Below are 23915 nucleotides of genomic sequence, written 5' to 3' on the forward strand. Positions count from 1 at the left end.
GCGTATCTTGGTCTACCTGTAAAAGGAATGGGGCCCCCTGCGTCTATCGGGGCCCAGTCCGCAAAGCATAGTTTTAAAATCCAGCCACCAGCTAATCTTACAAACGTTTAGCTTTTCTGCTTTTGCATTCAGTTTATTATATTACAGTGAAGTTCACCAGCACTGCAGAGATCCAGTGTATTATCATTGAATTAAACAATGCAGCAGGAGGCCATTTGGCCCATTAAGTCTGCACCCACCATAATTCCACGCAGGCCCTATCCCCATCACCCCATGGATTTACCCTAGCTAGTCCCCTTGACACGAAGGGTCAATTTAACATGGCCAATCCACCTAACCCACACATTTCTGGGACTGTGGGAAGAAACTGGAGCGCCCAGAAGAAACCCACGCAGATATGGGGAGAATGTGCAAACCTGAAGAAGAGGGAAACCCCTCGAGAGCTAGTGAGTTTACTATCATATAAATCGGTTGGACTTAAACCTGGTGTAGTCAGACTTTTTACTGTGTAAACTCCACGCAGACAGTGACCTAAGGCCGGGGAATCGAACCCGAATCCCTGGCGCTGTTCAGGAACTTAGGGGACTGTCAAATGATGGATTGGTTCTGTGTTCAAAATATCGGCTGCGAAACAGTCTCAAGCTGGGGAGGACAGAGAGTCCCAGTGTCAGCAGTTAGTTGGGTCGGCTGTGCGGTGACAGAATGTGCAGTTGCTATCTAACATTTGCCACAAGGGGGCAGAGCTGCTTGCTTTCTCCTCAATGTGATGAGAGTGCAGATTCTCAGCCAGAGTAAAGCAGCATTTCGGAGCCTATTGTCCTTCCATTTCAGTGTGCTCTGAAGTAACACAGGGCAGAAAGAAACGGGAACAGGTTGCATACTAAGCAGTGCCCATGCTTTCTATTTGCTTTCCTTCCCTGTTTTTTTGGGGTGTGGGCAGCATAGACTGAATAAAATCTCAACGCGCTTTGATATACAAGTCTCTCCCCCCCCTCCACTGATTGGAGCTTGATAATTCCCTTCTGTCCCTCAATTTTCTGAAACACAAACAACTGAGCAACCACAACCCTCTGGGGTAGAGAATTCCACAGATTCCCAGTGCCGGGGTGAAGAAATTTCCCCTCATCTCAGTCCCAAATCCAATAAATATTAAGATGGCGTCAGAGTGTGGCAACCTCTTTGCGAGCTGAGGTGGCACGGTGGTTGGCGCTGCTGTTTCACAGCGCCAGGGACCCCGGTTTGATTCTGGCCTTGGGTCACCGTCTGTGTGGAGTCTGCACGTTCTCCCCGTGTCTGCATAGGTTTCCTCCCACACTCCAAAGATATACGGGTTAGGCTGATTGGTCATGTTAAATCACCCCTTAGTGTCAGGGGGATTAGCAGGGTAAATATGTGGGGTTATGGGGTTAGGGCCTGTGTGGGATTGTGGTCGGTGTAGACTTGATGGGCTGAATGGCCTCCTTCTGCACTGTCGGGATTCTACGATTTATGAATCTGTCCCCAGCCTACTCTCAAACTCAATCTTTCACTACATTCTGCACTCTCACCTTTCCTTCTCCCCTATGTACTCTATGAACAGTATACTTTGCCTGTAGAATATTTTTCACGGTATACTAATACATGTGACAATAATAAGAACATAAGAACATAAGAACATAAGAAATAGGAGCAGGAGTAGGCCATCCAGCCCTTCGAGCCTGCCCCGCCATTCAATAAGATCATGGCTGATCTGTCGCTGCTCAGTTCCACTTTCCCGCTTTCTCCCCATAACCCTTAATCCCCTCTCTTATCAAAAACCCATCAACCCACGTCTTAAAAATATTTAGCGAGGCAGCCTCCACCACTTCAACGGGCAGAGAATTCCAGAGATTCACCACCCTTTGAGTGAAGAACTTCCTCCTCAACTCCGTTCTAAACTGCCCCCCCTTTATCTTGAGGCTGTGCCCCCTAGTCCTACTGTCTTTTTTGAGCGGGAAGAGCCTCTCCACCTCTATCCTATCCATCCCATTCATCGTCTTATATGTCTCAATGAGATCTCCCCTCATTCTTCTAAACTCTAACGAGTACAAGCCCAGTTTATTCAGCCTCTCCTCATAGCTCAACCCCCTCAACTCCGGTATCAGCCTAGTAAACCTCCTCTGCACTCCCTCCAAGGCCAAAATATCTTTGCGCAGGTGCGGCGCCCAAAACTGCACACAGTACTCCAGCTGCGGCCTCACCAATGCCCTATACAGCTGCAGCAAGACCTCCCTACTTTTATATTCAATCCCCCTTGCTATGAATGAATCAAATCAAATAGTTGAACCTTTAGTTGGAGACCATGACATGGTTTCTGGATTGCCCAGTCACAGGGAAACAGTCTCTAACCATCTATCCCCACCCCCAAAGAGATGTTTCCATTAAATCATCCAGCATTACTCCAAAATTCAGGGAATGTGAGCTTGGGCTAATCAATCCATCCTGAAAACCACCCCAACCCCCCCCAAATCCCAGAAACCAACCAGATCCAAAGTCATAGAATCAGAAAATCATTGTAACCTTACAGTGCAGAAGGAGGCCATTCGGCCCATTGAGTCTGCACCAACCACAATCCCACCCAGGCCCTATCCTCGTAAACCCACATATTTACCCCGCTAATCCCTCCAACCTACTCATCCCGGGACACTGAGGGGCAATTTAGCATGGCCAATGCACCTAACCTGCACATCTTTGGACAAGGGTCAAAGTCAAGGGTCGCAGGTCAAACGCTGTGACTAATAAATGAAGTAAAGATTTCCGGGGCCTGAAATTTTATGGATGGCGGAGATTTTGGATAAGCCCTCTGCGTCCCAGCAGACCCCAATCTGATTGCCTGACAGGTCTCCAGTCCCCTCCGAGGGTAATGTTCTAGGCCAGGAGAAGCTCCAGGGAGAGTGTGAGGAACACTTCTTTATTTCACTCAGAAATGTTTCAATTCAAGCCAGCAACATTCATTTTCTCTGAGCAAATATTTTAAATACTCGCATTTCTGATTGCTGTGTGGCACTATATACAGATAGAGAGATCGCACCATTCAAACTGTGCACCTTGATAATTCCATTCCCATTCTCCGCTGTTGACTTCAGTCTCCCTGGGAGGGGAAATGGCTTCATGATCACGGGTTAGATCTCAGATATGCACTGTTGGGTTCAACTTTCTTTCAGAGTAAGGGGTTGCTTGCCCATTTAGGTGTTGTGAGACTTCTTACTGTGGGTGAACTCTCCATTCACCTGACGAAGAGGGTAACCCCTCGAAAGCTTGCGAGTATATTATCAAATAAATAGGTTGGACTAAAACCTGGTGTTGTCAGACTTTTTACTGTTGCTCATTTAAGACAGAGATCAGGAGTAATTTTCTCTCTCGGGGGCAGTAAGTCTTTGGAACACTTTTCCTGAAAACCATAGAATCTCTACAGTGCATCCCTCCATCCAGCCTGCACCAATTCTCCCCCAGAGCGTCTTAGCCAGGCCCACCTCCCACCTTATCCCTGTAACCCCACACATTTACTCTGCTAATCACCCTCTTTAGGCAGAGGTAGATAGATACTTCCTAAACAGGGGACTGTCTCTCTCTCTCTCTCTCTCTCTCTCTGTGTCTCCCCTAACTCGTATGTTCAAATTCCAAGCCCCACACTTACTGAGGATGTCATGGCCTTGAAGCAGAGTGGATTTACTTGAACTCATACAATCCCCACAGTGCAGAAAGAGGCCATTCGGCCCAACAGGTCAGCACCAACCACAATCCCACCCAGGCCCTATCCCTGTAACCTCATATATTTATCCTATTAATCCCCTGACACTAAGGGGCAATTCAGCATGGCCAATCAACTTAGCCTGCACATCCTTGGACTGTGGGAAGAGACCAGAGCACCCGGAAGAAACCCACGTAGACACGGGGAGAACATGCAGACTCCACACAGACAAGGCCAGAATTGAACCCGGGTCCCTGGTGCCGTGAGGCAGCAGTGCTAACCACTGTGCCACCGTGCCACCCACTGCACCAAGGATGAGGGACTTCAGTTATGTGAAGAGAAGTTGGGAATGTTTTCCTTAAGAGCAGAGAAGGTTAGAGAGAGGTTAACAGAAGTATTTAAAAGCGTGAGAGTTTGAGATCGAATAGAGGGGGAAATATCACTTCAAGCGACAGGAAGGTGGCAAACCAGAAGGCTTGGGTTTAAGATATGGGTTTAAGACATAAGATAGATATGAAAAAAAGTGCATAGTTTTGTTCTGGAACGTGCTGCCCATTGAGCTAGTGGGATCAGATTTAATGGTAACTTTCAAAAGGGCATTAGGCCAACCCAAGAAAAGGAGAAACTGGCAGCAAAGGAAAGGCAGCAAAGTGGGACTAATTGGATAGCTCTTTCAAAGAGCCAGCACTGTCATGATGGGTAGAATGGTCTCCCCTCCTATGCTGTATGTTTCCATGGCCACTACTCGGAGGTAATCGTTTGTCTTGGTTGGGACATTGGAATCAGCCACAACTTTGCTCAACGCCACCCAGGAAGAGTGTAAGACTCCCAACATGGGTGTGTAATAGGACTGTTACTGGTGAGTGGCAATGCCTTCAGGAGAGGGGGAAAAGGGGAGAAATGTTAAAAAGAAAAATAGACTTACTCCTGGGTGGATCCAAGTGCTCAGGGGGAAAAGGGTGGAGTGAACTCAGGGTGGCCTGGTGGCTCAGTGGTTAGCACTGCTGCCTCACTGCGCCAGAGACCTGAATTCAATTCCCAGCTTGGGTCACTGTGTGGAGTTTGCACATTCTCCCCATGTATGCGTGGGTTCCCTCGCACACTCCAAAGATGTGCAGGTTAGATGGATTGGCCACGCTAAGCTGCCACTTAGTGTCTCAAGATGTGCAGGTTTGGTGGATTGGCCGTGCTAAATTGCCTCTTAGCGTCCTGGGATGCAGAGGTTAGGGGGATTGGTGGGGTAAATACTTGGGGTTACGGGGAGCAGGTCTGGGTGGGATTGCCCCTTAGTGTCAGAGGGATTACGTGAGGTTATGGGGATGGGGTGGGATTGCTGTCGGTGCAGACTTGATGGGCTGAATGGCCTCCTTCTGCACTGTAGGGATTCTACAATTCTATGAACTAAAAAGCAGATGAGGAAAACCAACCCCTTCCTCAATCAATTTGGAAGCAAACACCAGGATTCAGAACAAACCCAAGCAGCCGTAATCGCTGCTGCACTGTGTAAAGTATGGAAGAGCACAAGCTTAATTAATTTCTCGAGGACAGATATATATGCAGCGCATGCAGCAGTGCTTTTAAATATTTACACGTTCTGCACCATCTCTTATCCCACTCATTAATAGTGAACTGCACAGAGACCTTTCACAATGCTAATGTCATAATGATGCCAAGAGGCTAAATGGGTTTTAATTTGCCTCCCAAACGCAATAAAGCTCAAAACTAATCTGTTTCTAAAGGCTGCAGAGAGGGTCAGGGAAAATAAAAGGATACTGTATGGGCAATTAAAATAACACTGTGCTGGGTGGATGCCCCAAGGTCCACCAAGGTCCTGTACCATCGGAAGACACAATCCACAGAATTAAATAACTTTCTAAGGCATTTGGTATTTATGGTTACACACTGTAACATGTAAAACTCGGAAAGGGTTTTGTCAGAATAGGGACAGAGGGCCGCTTCCCTTTGGCTGGGGAATTTAGAACCTGTGGTCCCAGAGGTTGGCTATTTTGGACTGAGATAAGGAGAGACATCTTCACTCAAAGGGAGTGATTCTTTTGAATTCTCTGCCCAAGAGAGCTGGGCATCTCCTTACTCAGTGAGTCCATTTGATGCTGAGATACACAGGCTTTGGGAGAATCTGGAGATATGGGGATCAGGTAGGAAAGTGGAGTCGAGATAAAATAAAAAAGGCAGCTATGATCATACTGGATGGTGGAGCAGACCCAAGGATCATTTACCTTACCCCCACTCCAATTTCTAACATACTGCATCGGGCAGCACAGTGCCAGGGACCCGGATTCAATTCCTGGCTTGGGTCACTGTCTGGGTGGAGTCTGCACGTTCTCCCTGTGTCTGCATGGGTTTCCTCCAGGTGCTCCAGTCTCTTCCCACAGTTTGAAAGATGCGCTGGTTAGGTGTGTTGATTTGCTAAGTTCTCCTTCAATGTACCTAAACAGGTGCCGTAGTGTGGCAACTAGGGGATTTTCACAGTAACTTCATTGCGGTGTTAATGTAAGCCCACTTGCGACATGAATAAATTAATAAATAATCTAATCATCTCACTCTCAGTGAACGCAGTGGACGAGATAAACTTCTAGTGCAGCTTCTAGTCACGATCCTGAGGAACATTTCAAATCATTTCACTTCCAGTGAATTGTGAAGTACTGTAACTGCTGTGAATTAATAGTGAACTGCAGCTATTGTACATGGTACAGCCACTCCACATCTCAGAGATCTTCTTCTAAAAAGTTTATTTATTCACGTCATGAGTAGGCTAACATTACCACTGCAATGAAGTTACTGTGAAAATCCTCTTGTCGTCACACTCCAGCGCCTGTTCGGGTACACCAAGGGAGAATTTAGCACGGCCGATGCACCTAACCATCACGTCTTTCAGACTGTGGGAGGAAACCGGAGTACCTGGAAGAATCCCACGTAGACACATGGAGAATGTGCAAACTCCACAGAGACAGTGTCTCAAGCCAGGAGTTGAACCTGGGTCCCTGGTGCCATGAGATAGCAGTGCTAACCCACTGTGCCATTGTGATACCTGGTTGGGGCATTGATTGTTAACCTGGATACTCAAACCTCATGCTTCTCTTTGTTGCTGTTATGGGATCCTTCAGTGCACCAATTTCAATAGAGATGGCACTAATAACAAGAGGATAAATTGCAACCGGTCTTCATGTGAGACACATCAACAGAACAAACATTATTTTGTAACGTAACCTCAATGTCAAGAAATTAAAAGTATTGCTGGCTTGAAAATTTTTACCCTATTATATTCTCTCTCCTTTCATAATATCCCTTTCCTATCGACTGAATAGGAGTCTTGGTAATGTTTGTGTGTATTTGCAACCAGGTCACAGCAATGATACTTGGGAATCACCACAGGTGCAGACAGGTCATCTCAGTCAAAGGAGGATGACCCATGAACTGACTCTTGGCGCGTATACCTGCCGGAGAACTCAAAAAGCTGCCTCTGCGATCGGAGCGACAGCACGGGGGGGGCCAGGTGTGGCTTTAACCTCTAGCGTGAGGGGGCCATGTTAAACAACAATGACAGCAAGAAGAAAACCTCTCCGACACTGTGCGAACATACCGTCAAGCAGCCCATCAGGCTCTGTTCGAATGGACGTTGAAAGGCACGTGGATCACCACACCAGTCGAGAAGCTCGGTGGCAGCAGTCTGGAAGTTCGCAGGGTTCTGTAAGTGCTGGAACGAGAAGAGAACAAATTCAGTTCAACTGATTCGAGTCCGTATGAGATCCATCAGCTGTGCACGCTGCCAACCAATGGAAACATGACATTCCCTGGATGTGCGAATGGGTTAGAACCTCAGCGTTGAGAGGTTTCCCAGGACAGGAAGGATCACGTTTAAAATGTAGAACCTGCTGAAAATTTACTTTTCATTGCGATCAGACCAGTCTTTGCCCCTCCAGATTAAGCATGGTTATTAGCAAGTCACATTACGTGCTGCAAATCTGAAATAAAACCCACCAACGCTTAAAAAAAAACTCAGCAGATCTGACAGCATCCGCGGAGAAACAGGGTGAATGGCTCAACTTGGTGACCTCCCGATAAGCTCTGATGAAAGATCATCAAACTGAAACATTCATTCCGCTTCTCTCTTTGGTGAGTCATACAGACAAGGAGTAGGAGGAGGCCATTCAGCCCCTCCAGCCTGTTTCACCATTTAATAAAATCAGGATTCATCTGACAGTAACCTCAAATCTGCATCCTGCTTCCCCACTTTCCCATCACCACCCCTGCATTTAATGTATTGACACCCGATTTAAAAATATTCAAAGACTGCTTCTGCTGCCTTTTCTGGAAGAGATTCTGATGGAACTGTTGGGTATTTTCAACACTTTTTTGTTTTTATTGTTATAATGTATGTGTGTGTGTGCACACATGTTCAGGTACATATGCATGCACTTGTGTGTGTATGCATGTGCAGGTACACGTGTGCATGTACATGTATGTGCGGATACATGTGCATGTCTGTGCGCATACTTGCATGCTTGACTGTCAGTGGAAATATGATCAGGCTTAATTTAAGTGTCCCTTTTATCAAATAGACTGGCAACACTTGCAGCAGGGTCTCATACATAAGGATGAGAAAATCACTGAAAGATAATACCCAAAAGCTGTAGAAGAGGGGTGGCACAGTGGTTAGCACTGCTAGCACACAGCACCAGGGATCCGGGTTCAATTCTTGGCTCGGGTCGCTGTCTGTGCGCAGTCTACATGTTCTCCCCACGTCTGCGTAGGTTTCTTCTGGGTGCTCCAGTTTCCTCCCACACTCCAAAGAAATGCTGGTTCGGTGGATGGACCATGCTAAATTGCCCCTTAGTATCCAGTGGGGTTATGGGGATAGGAGCAGGGTGCGATCGTTGTCTTTGCAGGCTCTATGGGCTGAATGGCCTCTTTCTGCACTGTAGGAATTATATGATTAACTGAACCCTTGTAACACGAGGAGGCGAGGGAAACTGATGAAACAGAACAACAACCTTTCATCATACAAACAGAAATGGCACAGGGCATTGCACTGACACAAGATGTTCAAAGCTCTGCCAAGCCCCACTTGGCAAGTTTGCAGTCTCAATATCAAATTCAGAAACATCTTCACAGTCTGTGACAGGAGGGTTTAAAACCCATAATCGTACAGCATTAAATTTCACCTGCATCCATTTGGCATTACCTGCGGTATTTACTGAAATTTCCGGCTCCCTTGACCAATGCCCTGCAGTTGGCAGAGATGATTGAGCTTCCTAAGTGAGAGGAGATCAAGGCTGTTTGGCACAGCCAGGACTACAATGGAACATTAATCTCCACTTGTGTGTTTGAGAACACTGTGTTCCTTGCAGATAATGGGGAAGGAAATTGGCATCTCTGTTCAGTTTCCACACCCAAAGCTGACATTGCAGAGAGTAATTCTAAATGACTGCCTCGACAAACCCCTTGTCCATGGGAAAAGCTAACACACAAATTCAACATGAAGGGGAGTGGGGCAAAACTTCCTGCTCTTTGTTCGGTGCTCTGTGGTCCTGCATTTCATACAAAAATAATCGTCTGAAAATTAACAGCACAGGTTGAAGCCAACCGGTCAAGTTAATAAGTCGCTAAAAAAAACATGTATTCTGTTTTATCAACAGAAACAGAGGGGACAAAAGGGATGGCACAGTGGTAAACACTGCTAACTCACAGCACTAGGGACCCGGGTTCAATTCCCGGCTTGGGTCACAGTCTGTGCGGAGTTTGCAAGTTCTCCCTGTGTCTGCATGGGTTTCCTCCAGGTGCTCCAGTTTCCTCCCACAGTCCAAAGATGTGCGGGTTAGGTTGATTGGCCATGCTAAATTGACCCTTAGTGTCAGGGGGACTTGCTAGGGTAATGCATGGGGTTATGGGGATAGAGTCTGGGTGGGATTGTGGTCAGTGCAGACTTGATGGGCCGAATGGCCTCCTAATGCACTGTAGGATTCTATGATTTTATGAAAAGCGAGTGAGATGTAGGAAAATTTCCATAAACCATTTGTTAGGCTATATACGGTTTCTATAAACCACTGCAAGGTGGGCTTCAACACTTCAGGGAGCTTTCCAAGAACTCGGGTCAAAGGAGACTTGCCCAAACAACACAAAGGATGAGGAACTTGGATGATGTGGAGAGACAGGAAAGGTTGCAATTGTTCTCCTTGGGGTAGAGTAGATTGTAGAGAGATTTTTAAAGAGGTGCTCAAAGTTATGGAGTGATTCAGGTAGAGTAAATGAGGAGGAACTGTTTCCATGGCAGCAAGGTTGATCACTAGGAAACACAAATTCAAGATAATTGGCAAAAGGGGAAATGAGGGAGGGTGTTCTGGTGCGTTGGGTCAGATAATCAGGAACGCATCCTCAGGTTACTGGACGCAGAGTCAATCCAAATTTTTCAAAGGGAAATGGGTATATATTTGAAGTGAATGGAAGTCCATTAGGAATAAGTGGACTTAATTGGATAGCTGCATCAGGCAGTTGCAGGGGCTGACTGTTAGTCTACAGGGTTCAATGATTCTAAGCTTCTATAAAACATAATGGACGTTGGGTTGCCAACTCTGCAGGATTGGCCTGGCGACTTTTAAGAATTAAAAATCCATCTCCGGGCCACTGCTGTACGTGATCCTAGGGAAAAAAAAATCATCGGGATCTTTCTGTGCCAGTTATAAAAAATACTGAGAATAAAGGGGGGGTGGAGAATAAAGGCTGTTTGACTGACAATTAGTCTAACTGGATAATAAAAACATAAGAACTAGGAGCAGGAATAGGCAATCTGGCCCCTTGAGCTTGCTCCGCTATTCAATAAGATCATGGCTGATCTTTTCGTGGACTCAGCTCCACTTACCCGTCCACTCACCTTAACCCTTAAGTCCTTTACTGTGATACTTAATTCATTTAATGAGTTTTCTCACCTTCTAATTGGTGTAGGAAGGCAGGGCGTTAGAAGGCTGGGTGTGTTGGCTGACTAATGGTTGGAGTTTGGGGGTGAGTCATGTGATGAAACTTCCAGAAATACATTCAATCACAATTGGCAACCCACTGAATCTGCACCAAGTCTCCGAGAGTGCAGCTCACCCAGGCCATATCCCATAACCCCACATATTTTACCCTGCTAATTCACCTAATCTTTGGGCACTAAGGCACAATTTAGCACTGTCAATCCACCTAACCTGCACAGCTTTGGGGGGAAACTGGAGCACCCAGAGGAAACCCGTGCAGACACAGGGGAGAAGGTGCAAACTCCACACAATCACCCAAGGCTGGAATTGAATCCAGGTCCCTGGAGCTGTGAGGCAGCAGTGTTAGCCGATGTGCTGCCATGCTGCCCAAGGTGGTATGTGTAGACCAGACTAGGTAAGGGCGACTGATTTCACTCCCTGAAGGACACGAATGAACCAGGTGGGTTTTTACGACAGACCTGTAATTTAACAGTCACCATTAATGAGACAATTTTTAAAAAAATGTCAGATTTATTTAATTAATCGAATTTAAATTCCACACCTGCCTTTGTAGGATTTAAGCTCGAGTCTCTAACTGGTCAGCGCAGGCCTCCAGAATATTATTCCCCAAACATAACTAGCTTTGTGGAGAATGGCCAAGTGTTACTGAATTCATAAATATTCCACAGGTAAACCCAGGGCCTTTGTGATTCTTTAAATGTTTTCTGGGTGCTAAATGGCAAAGGAATACATTAATAGAGGAGCTGGAAAAGACCCACAGCAAGTTAAAGGCAGACAGGCACTGCTATATCATCACTTTGCCTTTTAGATTCCAATGAGGTGAAGTGTGTGAGCAAAGCATTTCAGTAACTGCAAATAGGTGATGGATTGGGTTTCCCTTACTGGTTTCAGCCTTTTTATTCCCCACTGTGTGACCCAGATAACTATCCTTTTTAAAACAACTGTCCCTTTTTGATGCACTGTCCTGCTCCTTAATGCTCCCCTCTTCCCAGCCTCGCTGCTCTGAAGATTAGCGCACGTAACCTGCAGCGATGTTCAACAAACGCCCAGGCATTCACCTTCATCTCCCCCGACAGCAAGGTCCCTGACCTTAAGGCTAAGGTTACAGCTTTCTCACCAAATCTAATCCTGATTATCTTTGCAGCCTTTCATTGCTGCTTCAAGCCGGTGAGGACATGGGGGCTGGAAACTTGGGAGAAAACTCTCCAAACAAAGCAAATCATCTTCCGAGCAAAGGAAGTCAGAGCACAGAACAGTTTTACACTGAGAAAGGCCCCAAGCTCTCTGCCGGCTGAGTTGCACAAAACTATAAAGAGCAACTCCACTGGAGGTTAAACATCATTTACATTCAAATCTTTGGGTTCAATGCTTACACACAAAATCAAAGGTCCTGCGTAAGATTCTGCCGTGACTCAGTGGTAACACCCTCGCCTCCGGATCACAAGATTCCGGGTTCAACTCCCACTCGAGGGTATGAGCACAAAAATGGACCGAGAGAGTGCAGCACTGTCTATCAGGCGAGATGCGAGTCTGCCGGATCGACGGGGCTGGAAGGTCCCACGCTGCTCTTTCGAAGAAGAGCAGGACAGTCCTCTGTGGTGTCCTGGCCAACATTCATCCCTCAATCGACATACCAACGCTGATCTCTACCGCCACCAAAATTGTACCGCCCCGCCCACTACAGAATCGAGTGGGCAAGGGGCAGACAACGGAATGTCCATTGACCTCGGGTGGGAATTTTTGGACTAGCTTGAGTAAGGCTGTAGAAATCCGGACCAATGTCCGTTTGTGGGAGCTTGCTGCGCACAAACTGACAACCACATTTCTTACGTTACAACAGTGACCACTCTGCGAAAGTACTTCATTGGTTTTAGAGATGTCTAACAATTGTGAAACGCACTATATAAATGAAAGTCTTTCCTTATTGAGGCGATACCTTTGCCACTTTGCATTAAGCGTGACCTTAAACAAATTAATCCCTGCATTTATGTTTCCTCCTGATTTTGCCACCTTTGTCTCCTGAAAATCGTAATGTGCAAGAGGACAAGTCATTGAGCAGAGGCAGGCTTGTGGCCGCATTAGATATCATCTTGCCCCTACCGCCCCCCCTCCCCACCCCGTCACTAGCAGAGGTATGGAAACAAAGCAACCCCGTTCTGAACTCAGACGACTAAACACACAACAAAAGCTTCAGGGCTCTCCTTGGTGTTTTAGTTCTATCTGGGAAGGAAGATTTTGGGAGTTTAGCACCTCTGAGAGGAGTGAAGGGCTGTAGGGAGAAATTCATTCGCAACCTCATGGATGGCACAGTGTGCCGGGTCCCCACTGAAGTAACTCAGTCCTTTCTGCTAGACCAGAGACCCAGCTCTGTGCAACTCACATCAAACTTTTAAAATGAACTTTCTAACCACATTGCAGGAGCTTAATATTTTATAATATGGTTAAAAATAGAGGGGGGTGAATGTTTCAACCCCACCTCACCCCCCACTCCACCAGTGTTTTAAAAGTAAAAGTTTATTTATTAGTCACAAGTAAGGCTTACATTAACACTGCAATGAAATTACTGTGAAATCTGGGGAAGAGCACATAAAATAAAGCCTGCCTGCACACTCCTGACTATCCCCCACATTCTACAGGAGGAAGGAGGACTCAGGAAGCCTATTCATCCATAGGCCCTTAAGCGGACAATTAACAGCCACCAAAGCATCTTATTCCATCGCCAACAAAATTTTTCAGTCTGTGGGGAAAGGCAGGGTCATGGCGAACAGCCTGACTACTTTCCCTGAATGGGCTGCTCACAGGCAGGAAGGGGCAGGGCATGTCTACCCAAAATCTCTGGACTTCACTTAGGGCGGCATGGTGGGGCAGTAATAAGCACAGTGCTGGGGGCCCAGGTTCGATTCCAGGCTTGGGGCACTGTCTGTGCAGAATCTGCATGTTCTCCCCATGTCTGCGTGGGTTTACTCCAGGTGCTCCGATGTCCTCCCACAGTCCAAAGACGTGCAGATTAGGTTGATGGGCCATGCTAAATTGACCCCAGTATCGGGGGTATTAGCAGGGTAAATATGTAGGGTTATGTGAACAGGACCTGAGTGAGATTGTGGTCAGTGCAGACCCGATGGGCCAAATGGCTGTAGGGAAAGATGTGCAGGTTAGGTGCATTGGCCGTACTAAATTCTCCCTCAGTGTAACCTGAACAGGTGCTAGAGTGTGGCGACTAGGGGATTTTCACAGAAAGTTCATTGCGGTGTTAATGTAAGCCTACTTGTGACACTAATACATGAACTTAACCTTAAAACTTTTTCTGTGGGGCTGCTTGTTGTTCCAGTGGTGGCCACTATGGTCATCTAGCACTGGTGAGATGACAACCGATTGGCTGGTCACTCTCTAAAGTACAGCTTCCTGTCCCAGAAGGGCTGAAGTTCGCTTTGATCCAATCAAAGCCCCCAGTGCATTATCGCTGTGGCAATACTGACCGATCTTTAACTCTGTGGGGGAATCCATCACCCTGTACAGTCCACCCCCTTAAGATGATCTTTTATAACTCGATTTGATTTATTATCACATGTATTGGGATACATTGGAAAATATTGTTTCTTGCCCGCTATACAGACAAAGCATGCAGTTCATAGAGTACATAGGGGAGAAAGAAAGGAGAGGGTGCAGCATATAGTGTGACAATCATAGCTAGTGCGTAGAGGGGTCAGGTTAATATATGACAGGTCCATTTAAAAGTCTGACAGCAGCAGGGAAGAAGCTGTTCTTGAGTCGGTTGGTACGTGACCTCAGACTCTTATATCATTTTCCCTACGGAAGAATGTGGAAGAGAGAATGTCCGTGGTGCAGATAACCAGGTAGAAATTCAGTGAAAGTTAACAAAACAGATAACCATGAGTAAGAAAGTCTTAAGAAAGCATGGTGGGAAATCAGCCATTGATTATTAATTCATATTGGGGGATTGGTTTAGCTCAGTTGACTGGATGGCTGGTTTGTGCTGCAGAGCAATGTCAGAGCACCAGGGACTCAGATTCAATTCTGGCCTTGGATAAACGTCTATGTGGAGTTTGCACATTCTCCCTGTGTCTGCATGGGTTCCGTCTGGATGCTCTGGTTTCCTCCCACAGTCCGAAGACATGTAGGTTATGTTGATTGGCTATGTTAAATTGCCCTTAGTGTCGGGGAACTAACAGGATAAATATGTGGGGTTACGAGAATAGGGCCTGGGTGGGATTGTTGTCGGCGCAGGCTCAATGGGCTGAATGGCCTCCTTCTGCACTGCAGGGATTGGATGGGTTCAATTCCTGTACCAGTTGAGGTTGTGCATGAAGAGCCAAGCTTGTCCCTCACCTGAGGTGCGGTGATTCTTGGGTTAAACTGCCATCAGCCAGCTCTCCCCGCTCAAAGGGGTGCAGTCTATGGTCATCTGGGGCTATAGAGACTTAGATATTAGCTCAATATTACCCATCTCCTATTATGAGGTCAGTCATGTTGCTGATGGCTTAATGTTGCTGCCCGGCTTTGCCTGAACGAGCTTGGTCTCCAGTCGGATGTAACCAGGATCTACTGCTCAATCTGCAGTCAGTCATTCCCAGCAGCCACACATCTCCCCAGCCACTGAAGCACACAGAGAAGGAAATGAGATGATACCCTGTCTTACTTCCTCAATGTCAAAGGGTGAACAGCGATTGCATATCAAGCTTTTCTTAAAGGATTGCAGGCGTTCCCGGCACAATGATCCATGTACGTGTGGAACGTGATGCAATGTCGTTCTGAAGATAGCATCAAGCATGGAATGTACAACGGGAGCCTGAGGAGGGGCTCAGATTCATTGAGTCACATTATCACTGTGGGGAGGCGGTGGAAGCTTGCTTTACTGTTGTGTTGCAATATTGCCACATGACCTAACCATTTTATAATGGAGGGACTACTTACTGCTGGCTCCAGCTCTATACCTGCTGCACACAGGCCGCTAGAGTTTGTTTGTCACCCAACATTCAGCCTTACTGAGTAGGTAAACCAGTGCGGCACACAGGAATTGCAATGAAGACAAACCCAGTGCCTTTCAGTGCAAGGATTCTGAGAGAAGCTGGAATAATCCTCATTTGAAAATTAAATAAGCTCACATTGCGGCAATTGAGTTAACATTTTTAAATTGTGCCAACGTGCTTCGGGTACCAAAGCAGGAAAAAAAAAGTTCAGCATAATTAATCACTTCTGATATTGCTTTGGTTTGGTGCGGTCTTTCAACATTGTGTTCCTTGACCTTCCATCGCAGTCGTGTCTTCAGCACTCAAACAACAAATAAAGATAAGTAATTCTTGATTTAACGCACTTCAAATGATTCCAGTGTCAATGCTTTTCAAAGAAGGAAATCTACAAAATGATTCCTGGTAGTTACGAGGAGCAGCTTGCTCGTGAATCGAACGACGAGTCTTGATTCCCCGTTGCTCCCACACTCCCCAACTCTTTCTTTTGCAGGTTGCTGCATCGCAACAGGACTGCAGCTTTTTACAGAAACAATTCCCCCCTTGGGGACCCAGCTAAAATTAATGTCAGCTGCCTGCTGCCTCTCCAGCAATGACAGAGCGGAGCTTCTGTAGCGCGGCTAATTTCAGAAGAGCAGCTAAGCGGAGAGGAAATAAAATGTGGCGGCTACCTCAGGCGCCTCGTACTCACGAAACAAAAATTAAAAAAAAAGAATCATACACAAAGATCCAGATAGGGAGGATGTTTGTGAAAATGGGCTGGTCTGTTCAGAAGAACATTTAATCAGAGCTCAAGGTTCACGCCCCCCCTATAGGTGACATGGTTTGCTTGATGTGGACAAATGGATAGAGAGAGCCTGCCTATCAGTTGGTTGTTCCCAGTGAATTCTCGACCGATATCATGCACGGTTATCTCCACATTGACGCTAACACGTGTGTGTGGAACCCCAATGTACATGATGAAAAAAAAAATGCACTGAAGTTCAGTCCAGCTAAGCTGGTCAACAACACCCTGTACTGCCAATGTCAAAATCCCAGGGAAGCACGCGTTTCACTTACTGATTGGACCTGCCAATTGTCAGTAACGTTGGAGATCAGGGGATGATTCTCCATTGACACTCCTGTTTTTATTTTTTAATCTTTGCTCCTGATACGTGGGCTTTGCTGGTGGGGCAGCAATTATTTCCAATTCCTAATTGCCCTCGAGAAGGTGATGTTAAACTGAGAGAGGACATAGCCCCTTTTCTTTTGGCTCACGTCCAATCCTTGTTGGTCCCTGTGATGCTTTGCCCTTATCTTGTGGCTTGTTGTCTTCTGAGTTTTTTTCTTATATAGTATACATTATTGAGTTGCCTTCCAGGACCGCTGCAGTCCATATGATGTAGGGGTAGGTACACCCACAGTGCTGTTAGGAAGGGAGTTCCAAGATTTTGCCCCAGCCATAATAAGGAAATGATGATGTTCCAAGATCTTTTTTACGTGTAAACGGTCCTGTAAGTAGTGAGGTTGTGCGATAAGAATTCCTCTCTTGGACAGTGTCAACTCACAACACTAAACTGCCCCAAAGTAGGCAATCCCAAGGCAGAGGGTATTGTCAGTGGCTGTGAAGGTGACCTGGGTGGTGAGCCTCAACACGCCTGGTTCAGGAGATATTTGCAACATCTCTTCCTGAGTTTGCCATCCACTGTTGCGTAAGGGAGGTCACTGACACCCTCCGTTCACTGTGAACTAATTCCCACTTTCTCCTCACACGCCAGAGATGAGCCGTTACATTTTGACTGTGCGTCGGGAGAGTTTCTGGGACAATTCTCCCACTTCCCACAGAGCCCCACCAAGGCCCTTCAGCACAAAGCCTTGCACCATGTGCCATTTTCCACCGTTTTCAGGATTAGGGTCACTTCCGGCACCACTGCCAGTATCTACTCCAGCTCCAATGCACCTCCTCTTTGAGCGGTGCAGCCTAAGCTTTAGGAATTTACCATCTTGGGCTTCCTGCTAACGCACGTAGCTGGGGGACTGTGTAGTTAGCGCTGGCTTCACGCAGCTCTCCGTCAAAACAGCAAGGCAGCATGAGGTTGGCACGGGGCCTGCTTTCCATCGATTGGGCGCAGATTAATCATGCATTGTGATCCCGTGCTCATTTCCAGGGAGATCCAATTTATCCTACTCTGCCTCGAAAGTGCAAAACAAAACATTCCTTTAAAATGCGTTTTCCCTACAAAATTCTCCAGTTGCCAACTTGGCACCGTACTTTTAGGATGGATGATGCCAAGAGGAATCAGACATCTGCCCACAGGGAGAGGAGATTACCTGGAGGAAACTTCTCATTCCTCAACTGTGTAGCTTCCTGAATTTCCCCAACAGGCTCAACCCACCTGGTGGAGTTAACCCATTGTCTCAACAAGGAGGAACAGTGGGCCCAACAAACCCCATGCTACAAAGATAAACTGACCCACGAGGTGTGTTGATACTCTGACTGGATCACCTTTTTTAGCCCAACATCAGAGTTTAATTGTCACACAAAGTTTTTGCTCATTCTGAAGCCATCCTGTTTTTGAACAGACCATCCTTGAACCCTCAGATTTGTGAAGTCGACAGCTCTTGTACTTTTGGGCAGTCTGGGGTCAGAGTGCCATTCCCATTGGCTGCCACTTTAACATACATATTTTAATTCAATATTTTAAGTAAAGCTGAACTCATCACGGTGAGATGGCTTTTAACACTTCCCTTACTTTTATGAGCAATACAATTCTAGATTTTCTGGGTATGCTGCTGCCATTTTAGATGAAACTAAGCTTTTTTGCTGTTCTCACATCTTCTAAAAAAAAAATTATTTGATGGGATGTGGGTGTCATTGGCTGGGCCAGTATTTATTACCCATCCCTAATTGCCCCTGAACTGAGCGGCTTACTAAGGCCATTTCAGTGGTCTTTTAAGAGTCAACGACATTGCTGTGGCTCTGGAATCAAACGTTGGCCAGACCAGTTAAGGGTGGCAGATTTCCTTCCCTAAAGGGGCATCGTGAACCAGATGGGTTTTTCCAACAATCGATGATAATTTCTCGGTCACCATTATTAAGGCTAAATTTATATTCCAAAATTATTTCATTTCCACCGGCTGCTGTGATGAGATTTGAACTCATGTCCCCAAAGCTTCAGCCTGGGCTTCAGGATTACAACTCCAGTGACATTACCATTAGAACATCATCTTCACCTTCTACACCCAGCACCGGCCATTTGAGGAGGGAGCCCATTTCAAACAGGCGCCTTTCGTCCGACGTTTAGCCAAGTGAGACCTAATACACTGCAACCCGATTCCCAGAGAGGGGTGGGAAGGTGGCAGAGGATGCCTTGCTGGGCTCTGATTCCACAAAATCCCGCAACTGCCCACAGATCATTCCCCAACTGGCCAATCTCCACCCAGAAACACAGAAGGCATAACATCGGGGCCTAGTCATTTCTCCCCCAATGCTGTGCCTGTGCTATGTCCTATCAAATAAACTGGTTGGACTTTAACCTAGTGTTGTGAGACTTCTTACTACGTCCAACAGGACAGGAGTCAGCAGATACTGGAACAGGAATCCAAGCTGCCTTTTTGCCCCCGGGACCCTGGGAGATTGAGCCAATTCAATACAGGCCGGGGGTCAAACTTTGTGATGTTTGACATCTGTGCAAGTGTGCTCCTTGCACTTTGCAAGTGGGGAAGACAGAGAGAGAAATCAGGTGTCACTCCACTAGCTGTACACTTTCACACATGCACACACACACGTGCATGCGAGCACACACACACACACACAAACACAGACACACACGAGAGCACACACACAGTGTGAACAAGCCTGAATTTCATTATCCAAGCATCAGAAACCCACTAAAGTGGGCGGCATGGTGGCACAATGGTTAGCACTGCTGCCTCACAGCGCCAGGGACACTGGTTCAATTCCCAGCTTGGATCACTGGCTGTATGGAGTTTGCATGTTCTCCCCATGTCTGCGCAGGTTTCCTCCTGGTGCCCTGGTTTCCTCCCACAGTCCAAAGATGTGAGAGTTAGGCTGATTGGCCATGATAAATTGCTCCTTAATGTCATGGGGACTAACTAGGATAAATGCATGAGGTTACAGGGATAGGGCCTGGGTGGGAACGTGGTTGGTGCAGACTCAATGGGCCGATTGGCCTCCTTCTGTACCGCAGGATTCTATGATTCTAAGGTAAAATAAAGGGTTACGTTTCAGGATCAGAGTCTTAGCAGCATTAGCCAGAAAAACGAGCAACTAAGACTGCTGTCCTGTGACCCATACTGATGGCAAGACCAATGTGAAACCAACTTTTGGCTCTCCTCCAGATTAAGCAGTAATACTTATCTACTGACCAATCGCAGGAGCGGATGAGTGTGTTTTTTAATGAGAAACAAACGGTGCCATTTCACTGTGTGCTGACCAAACAGAGGATTTACAATAAAAACTCCTTCAAGAACACCGGTGTCGTACTAAAAACGGGGATTCTGATCAAACTGTGACCCAGCCACCTGGGCTATAGGTGATGTGAGGTTACCCTTTGTATTCAGTCCCAACGTGAGCCTGAGAGTTTACCATTAACCTTTAACCGGTTACTTGTGAAGAATGAATCTGACTCAGCCGGACGCAGGGATCTGGTAGCCTTACCTGTTTGATACACTGCAGCCGATCGTTCGTCTGCTGAATGTGTCTGTCCATGGAGGTTACTGTGTTCATCTTTATTGTCTCTTCCTCGCCTCTACCTGAAAGCCATTAAACCTCTCCACCCTGCAAGGCAAACAGAGAGAACGCAATCATTGATCGGGGATTTGCGAGCACAGCCAATCCACTCAAACAGATCACAGATGGCACAGAGCTATTTGTCTTCTCAGGTGACAAGTGATTGCAGCGAGTGAGTTTGCAAGGCGCTGCATTCCATTGCCATGTGTCACCTAGTGACACCTGGTTGGGGGGGGCTTCCTGTCAGCAACCATTGTGAAAAAGAACAGGGCCAAAAACCTGACACAAAACGGTGGGGCCGGGGAAGTCTTTACAACTTGTCTTGCTCCATTCAGAGTTTTTGGTTCAACACCTTCGTCTCTGCTCTCTCTTACAGGGAATGCGGTATACTCCCAGGCAAATGGGCAACCGTCAAGGCTCCTTTTGTACTGGGAGCTTCTTCCAGGCTGAATCCAAAACCAATTTGGCTCCAAGTGGATGTTCTTTTCTTAGAACATAGAACATAGGAAAACTACAGCACAAACAGGCCCTTCAGCCCACAAGTTGCACCGAACATGTCCCTATCCTACTAGGCTTACCTATAACCCTCTATCTTACTAAGTCCTACGCACTTATCCAAAAGTCTCTTAAAAGATCCTATTGAAACCACCTCCACCACCACTGCCGGCAGCCGATTCCACACACCCACCACCCTGAGTGAAAAAAAAGCAATATTGTACCCACAGGAGCGCCTGGAGGAAACCCATGCAGACACGGAGAGGATGTGCAAACTCCACACAGCTGGTGACCCAAGCCGGGAATCGAACCTGGGTCCCTGTCGCTGTGAGGCAGCACTGCTAACCACTGTGCCACCGTGCCATCCCATCTTCTTTAAGAATATATTTTATTTTTCAGGCCAATTCAAGGAAATGGGACTCTTGCTACTCCGGCCTCTCCGTACTGGAGTCCAGGTGCTCCCACTATCAGGCACACTGTATCAAGTTGCAGTTTATTTGTTAGAGTCATGGGTAGGCTTACTTTAACACCACAATGAAGTTTCTGTGAAAATCCCCTAGTTGCCTCACTCCTGTTTGGGTATACAGAGGGAGAATTTAGCTCCTAACCAGCATGTTTTTCGGACTGCGGGAGGAAACCGGAGCACCCAGAGGAAACCCACGCAGACACAGGGAGAACGTGCAAACTCCACACAGTGACCCAAGCTGGGAATTGAACCCGTGTCCCTGGCGCTATGAGGCAGCAGTGCTAACCATTGTGCCACTGCGGCACCCTAAGCGAAGTCCAGGGATTTTGGGTGGACATGGATGGGAGACGCTAGTCGGAGGGTGGGTCACATTAGAGAGGTTAGTGAGGGTGGAGCAAAGGGGGTTGCCATCATGGGGGTACCCAAAGGAGGTAAAGCCCAGAGTGATGCTCCCTCCTCTCACCCCATTCCCATTCCACATGGCTGCACCTCATTAGGATCCCAGGATTCTTACAACCAGTTGTTCCGGTTACCCACACAAACCAACTTGAGTGGAATTGCCAATTGGAATTGGCAGTGAATTCCAGGCCATTTTCTGGTGGAGGTTAATGCCCACAAGAATGGCAATGTGATTACACTCTATCACAACTGACCGGGGTGAGGGGATTGGGGAGAGCACTTCCATTCATCGAGTGAAGTCACCGGAAAGAGGGGGCGATGTTTAATCCACTGCCTGCTTTCCCAAACACTGCAGCTGTAAATGACACTGAATGGGCAGCTCTGGAATGGGCCATTCAGCCCAACTGGTCATGCTGGCTCAGCTCCTGATCATGATGTTAGCTGGGGACACGAGCTGCGACTCCAACCAGCAAATGACACTAACCCTGAAGCTTCACACGGGGAACATTTAAGTGAAGGGACAGTGCGAGGCCAGAGCTCATGGGATAGTACCCTAAGTGAAAGGCAGGAGAGTGGGGAAGATGAGGGAACAACGAGGAAGAAAGTGAAGCTGGTCAAACAGGTGGTTTCACAATAGTTCAACAAATTATTGGAGGGTGCCTACACTTTCCTGTGATACTTTTAACTGCCACATACAAATTTTTTTCTTTCTGGTTGTATCAGGGGTAGGTCTGGCTCCTGCTCTGCCCAAAACCACAAGAAACTACAAAAGGATCGTGAACGAAGACCAGCCCATCACTCAAACCAGCTTCCCGTCCATTGACCCTGTCTACACTTCCCGCTGCCTCGGAAGAGCAGCCAGCATAGTTACAGATCCCACGCACCCAGGACATTCTCTCTCCCAACTTCTTCCGTCAGCAAAAAACTACAAAAGTCTGAGAACACGTACCAACCGACTCAAGAACAGCTTCTTCCCTGCTGCTGTCAGACTTTTGAATGGACCTACCTCACATTAAGTTGATCTTTCTCTACACCCCTAGCTATGACTGTAACAGTACATTCTGCACTTTCTCCTTTCCTTCTCTATGAATGGTATGATTTGTCAGTATAGCACGTAAGAAACAATACTTTTCACAGTACACTAATACATGTGACAATAATAAATCAAATCAAATTTTGGTCAAGGCTTCGGGTGAGAGGCGTGGTTAATAGAATAATGAAATGAACTTACAGCTCCTTTAACAGAATGAAACATTCCAAAACATGTTTTTTGTTACATAGATCTGAGTTGGTGTTTGCGGTCAGCTCACAGGAGCAGGTTTAGAGGGGGTAGTCGTAGGGGGAAAGGTCCGAATATCACACTTTAGACAACGTGGCCAGGATTTTTAATATGATAGGGTTTCCCTTTCCAAAGCATCGTTGATAACTGCCATTCAAGGAGCATTAATCGGCTGGAATGGGAATTCGGCCCCTTACCAACGAGGATGTCCCGCCTCAGAGAGCTGCTTGACGATCTGGTTGGCCAGCAACTCCCTAGTGCCCGCAGTGGACAGTGCTGGAACTGCCAGCAGTCCTGAGAATCTCGGTGTTGGGAGTTCAGGTCCGGGTAAGTGTGGGAGTCTCAGAGCAGGGAGAGGAGGTGAGTCAATGAGGGGGAGAGAGGTTGGGTTATTATTGGGGAGACCTTGTGGGGTTGCTTGAGAAGGGGAGGTGGGGGTGAGAAGGGGAGGTGGGGGTGAGAAGGGGAGGTGGGGGTGAGAAGGGGAGGTGGGGGTGAGAAGGGGAGGTGGGGGTGAGAAGGGGAGGTGGGGGTGAGAAGGGGAGGTGGGGGTGAGAAGGGGAGGTGGGGGTGAGAAGGGGAGGTGGGGGTGAGAAGGGGAGGTGGGGGTGAGAAGGGGAGGTGGGGGTGAGAAGGGGAGGTGGGGGTGAGAAGGGGAGGTGGGGGTGAGAAGGGGAGGTGGGGGTGAGAAGGGGAGGTGGGGGTGAGAAGGGGAGGTGGGGGTGAGAAGCGGGCAGCATCCAGGAGCCAGATTGTGGGGACGGGATGCTGATGTTAAAAACCAGCCATCGATGGAGGTGTTTCCACCTAGTCCTCCCTACCTGAGCAAAGTCACTCTCTGGGCTTCCCCCATTACTG

The 23915-nt window shown here is 47.2% G+C and overlaps 1 protein-coding gene across 9 annotated transcripts in view; it reads right to left on the bottom strand.

Moving 5' to 3' along the window:
* zmiz1a (zinc finger, MIZ-type containing 1a) overlaps positions 1-23915 on the bottom strand; it is a 407283-nt gene that overhangs the window by 159477 nt on the left and 223891 nt on the right. For all 9 annotated transcript variants that reach the window (XM_080215834.1, XM_080215832.1, XM_080215829.1 and 6 more), the window contains exons 3-4: positions 20347-20466; positions 7311-7424 (exon numbers count right to left, since the gene is read on the bottom strand). In XM_080215834.1, the coding sequence (XP_080071960.1) occupies positions 7311-7424; positions 20347-20415 (183 nt within the window). In that variant the 5' untranslated portion in view covers positions 20416-20466. The remainder of the gene's footprint in view (positions 1-7310; positions 7425-20346; positions 20467-23915) is intronic.

This window comes from Carcharhinus amblyrhynchos, chromosome 31 (assembly GCF_965287045.1).
Source record: "Carcharhinus amblyrhynchos chromosome 31, sCarAmb.v2.hapA, whole genome shotgun sequence".
NCBI classification, from domain to species: Eukaryota; Metazoa; Chordata; class Chondrichthyes; order Carcharhiniformes; family Carcharhinidae; genus Carcharhinus; species Carcharhinus amblyrhynchos.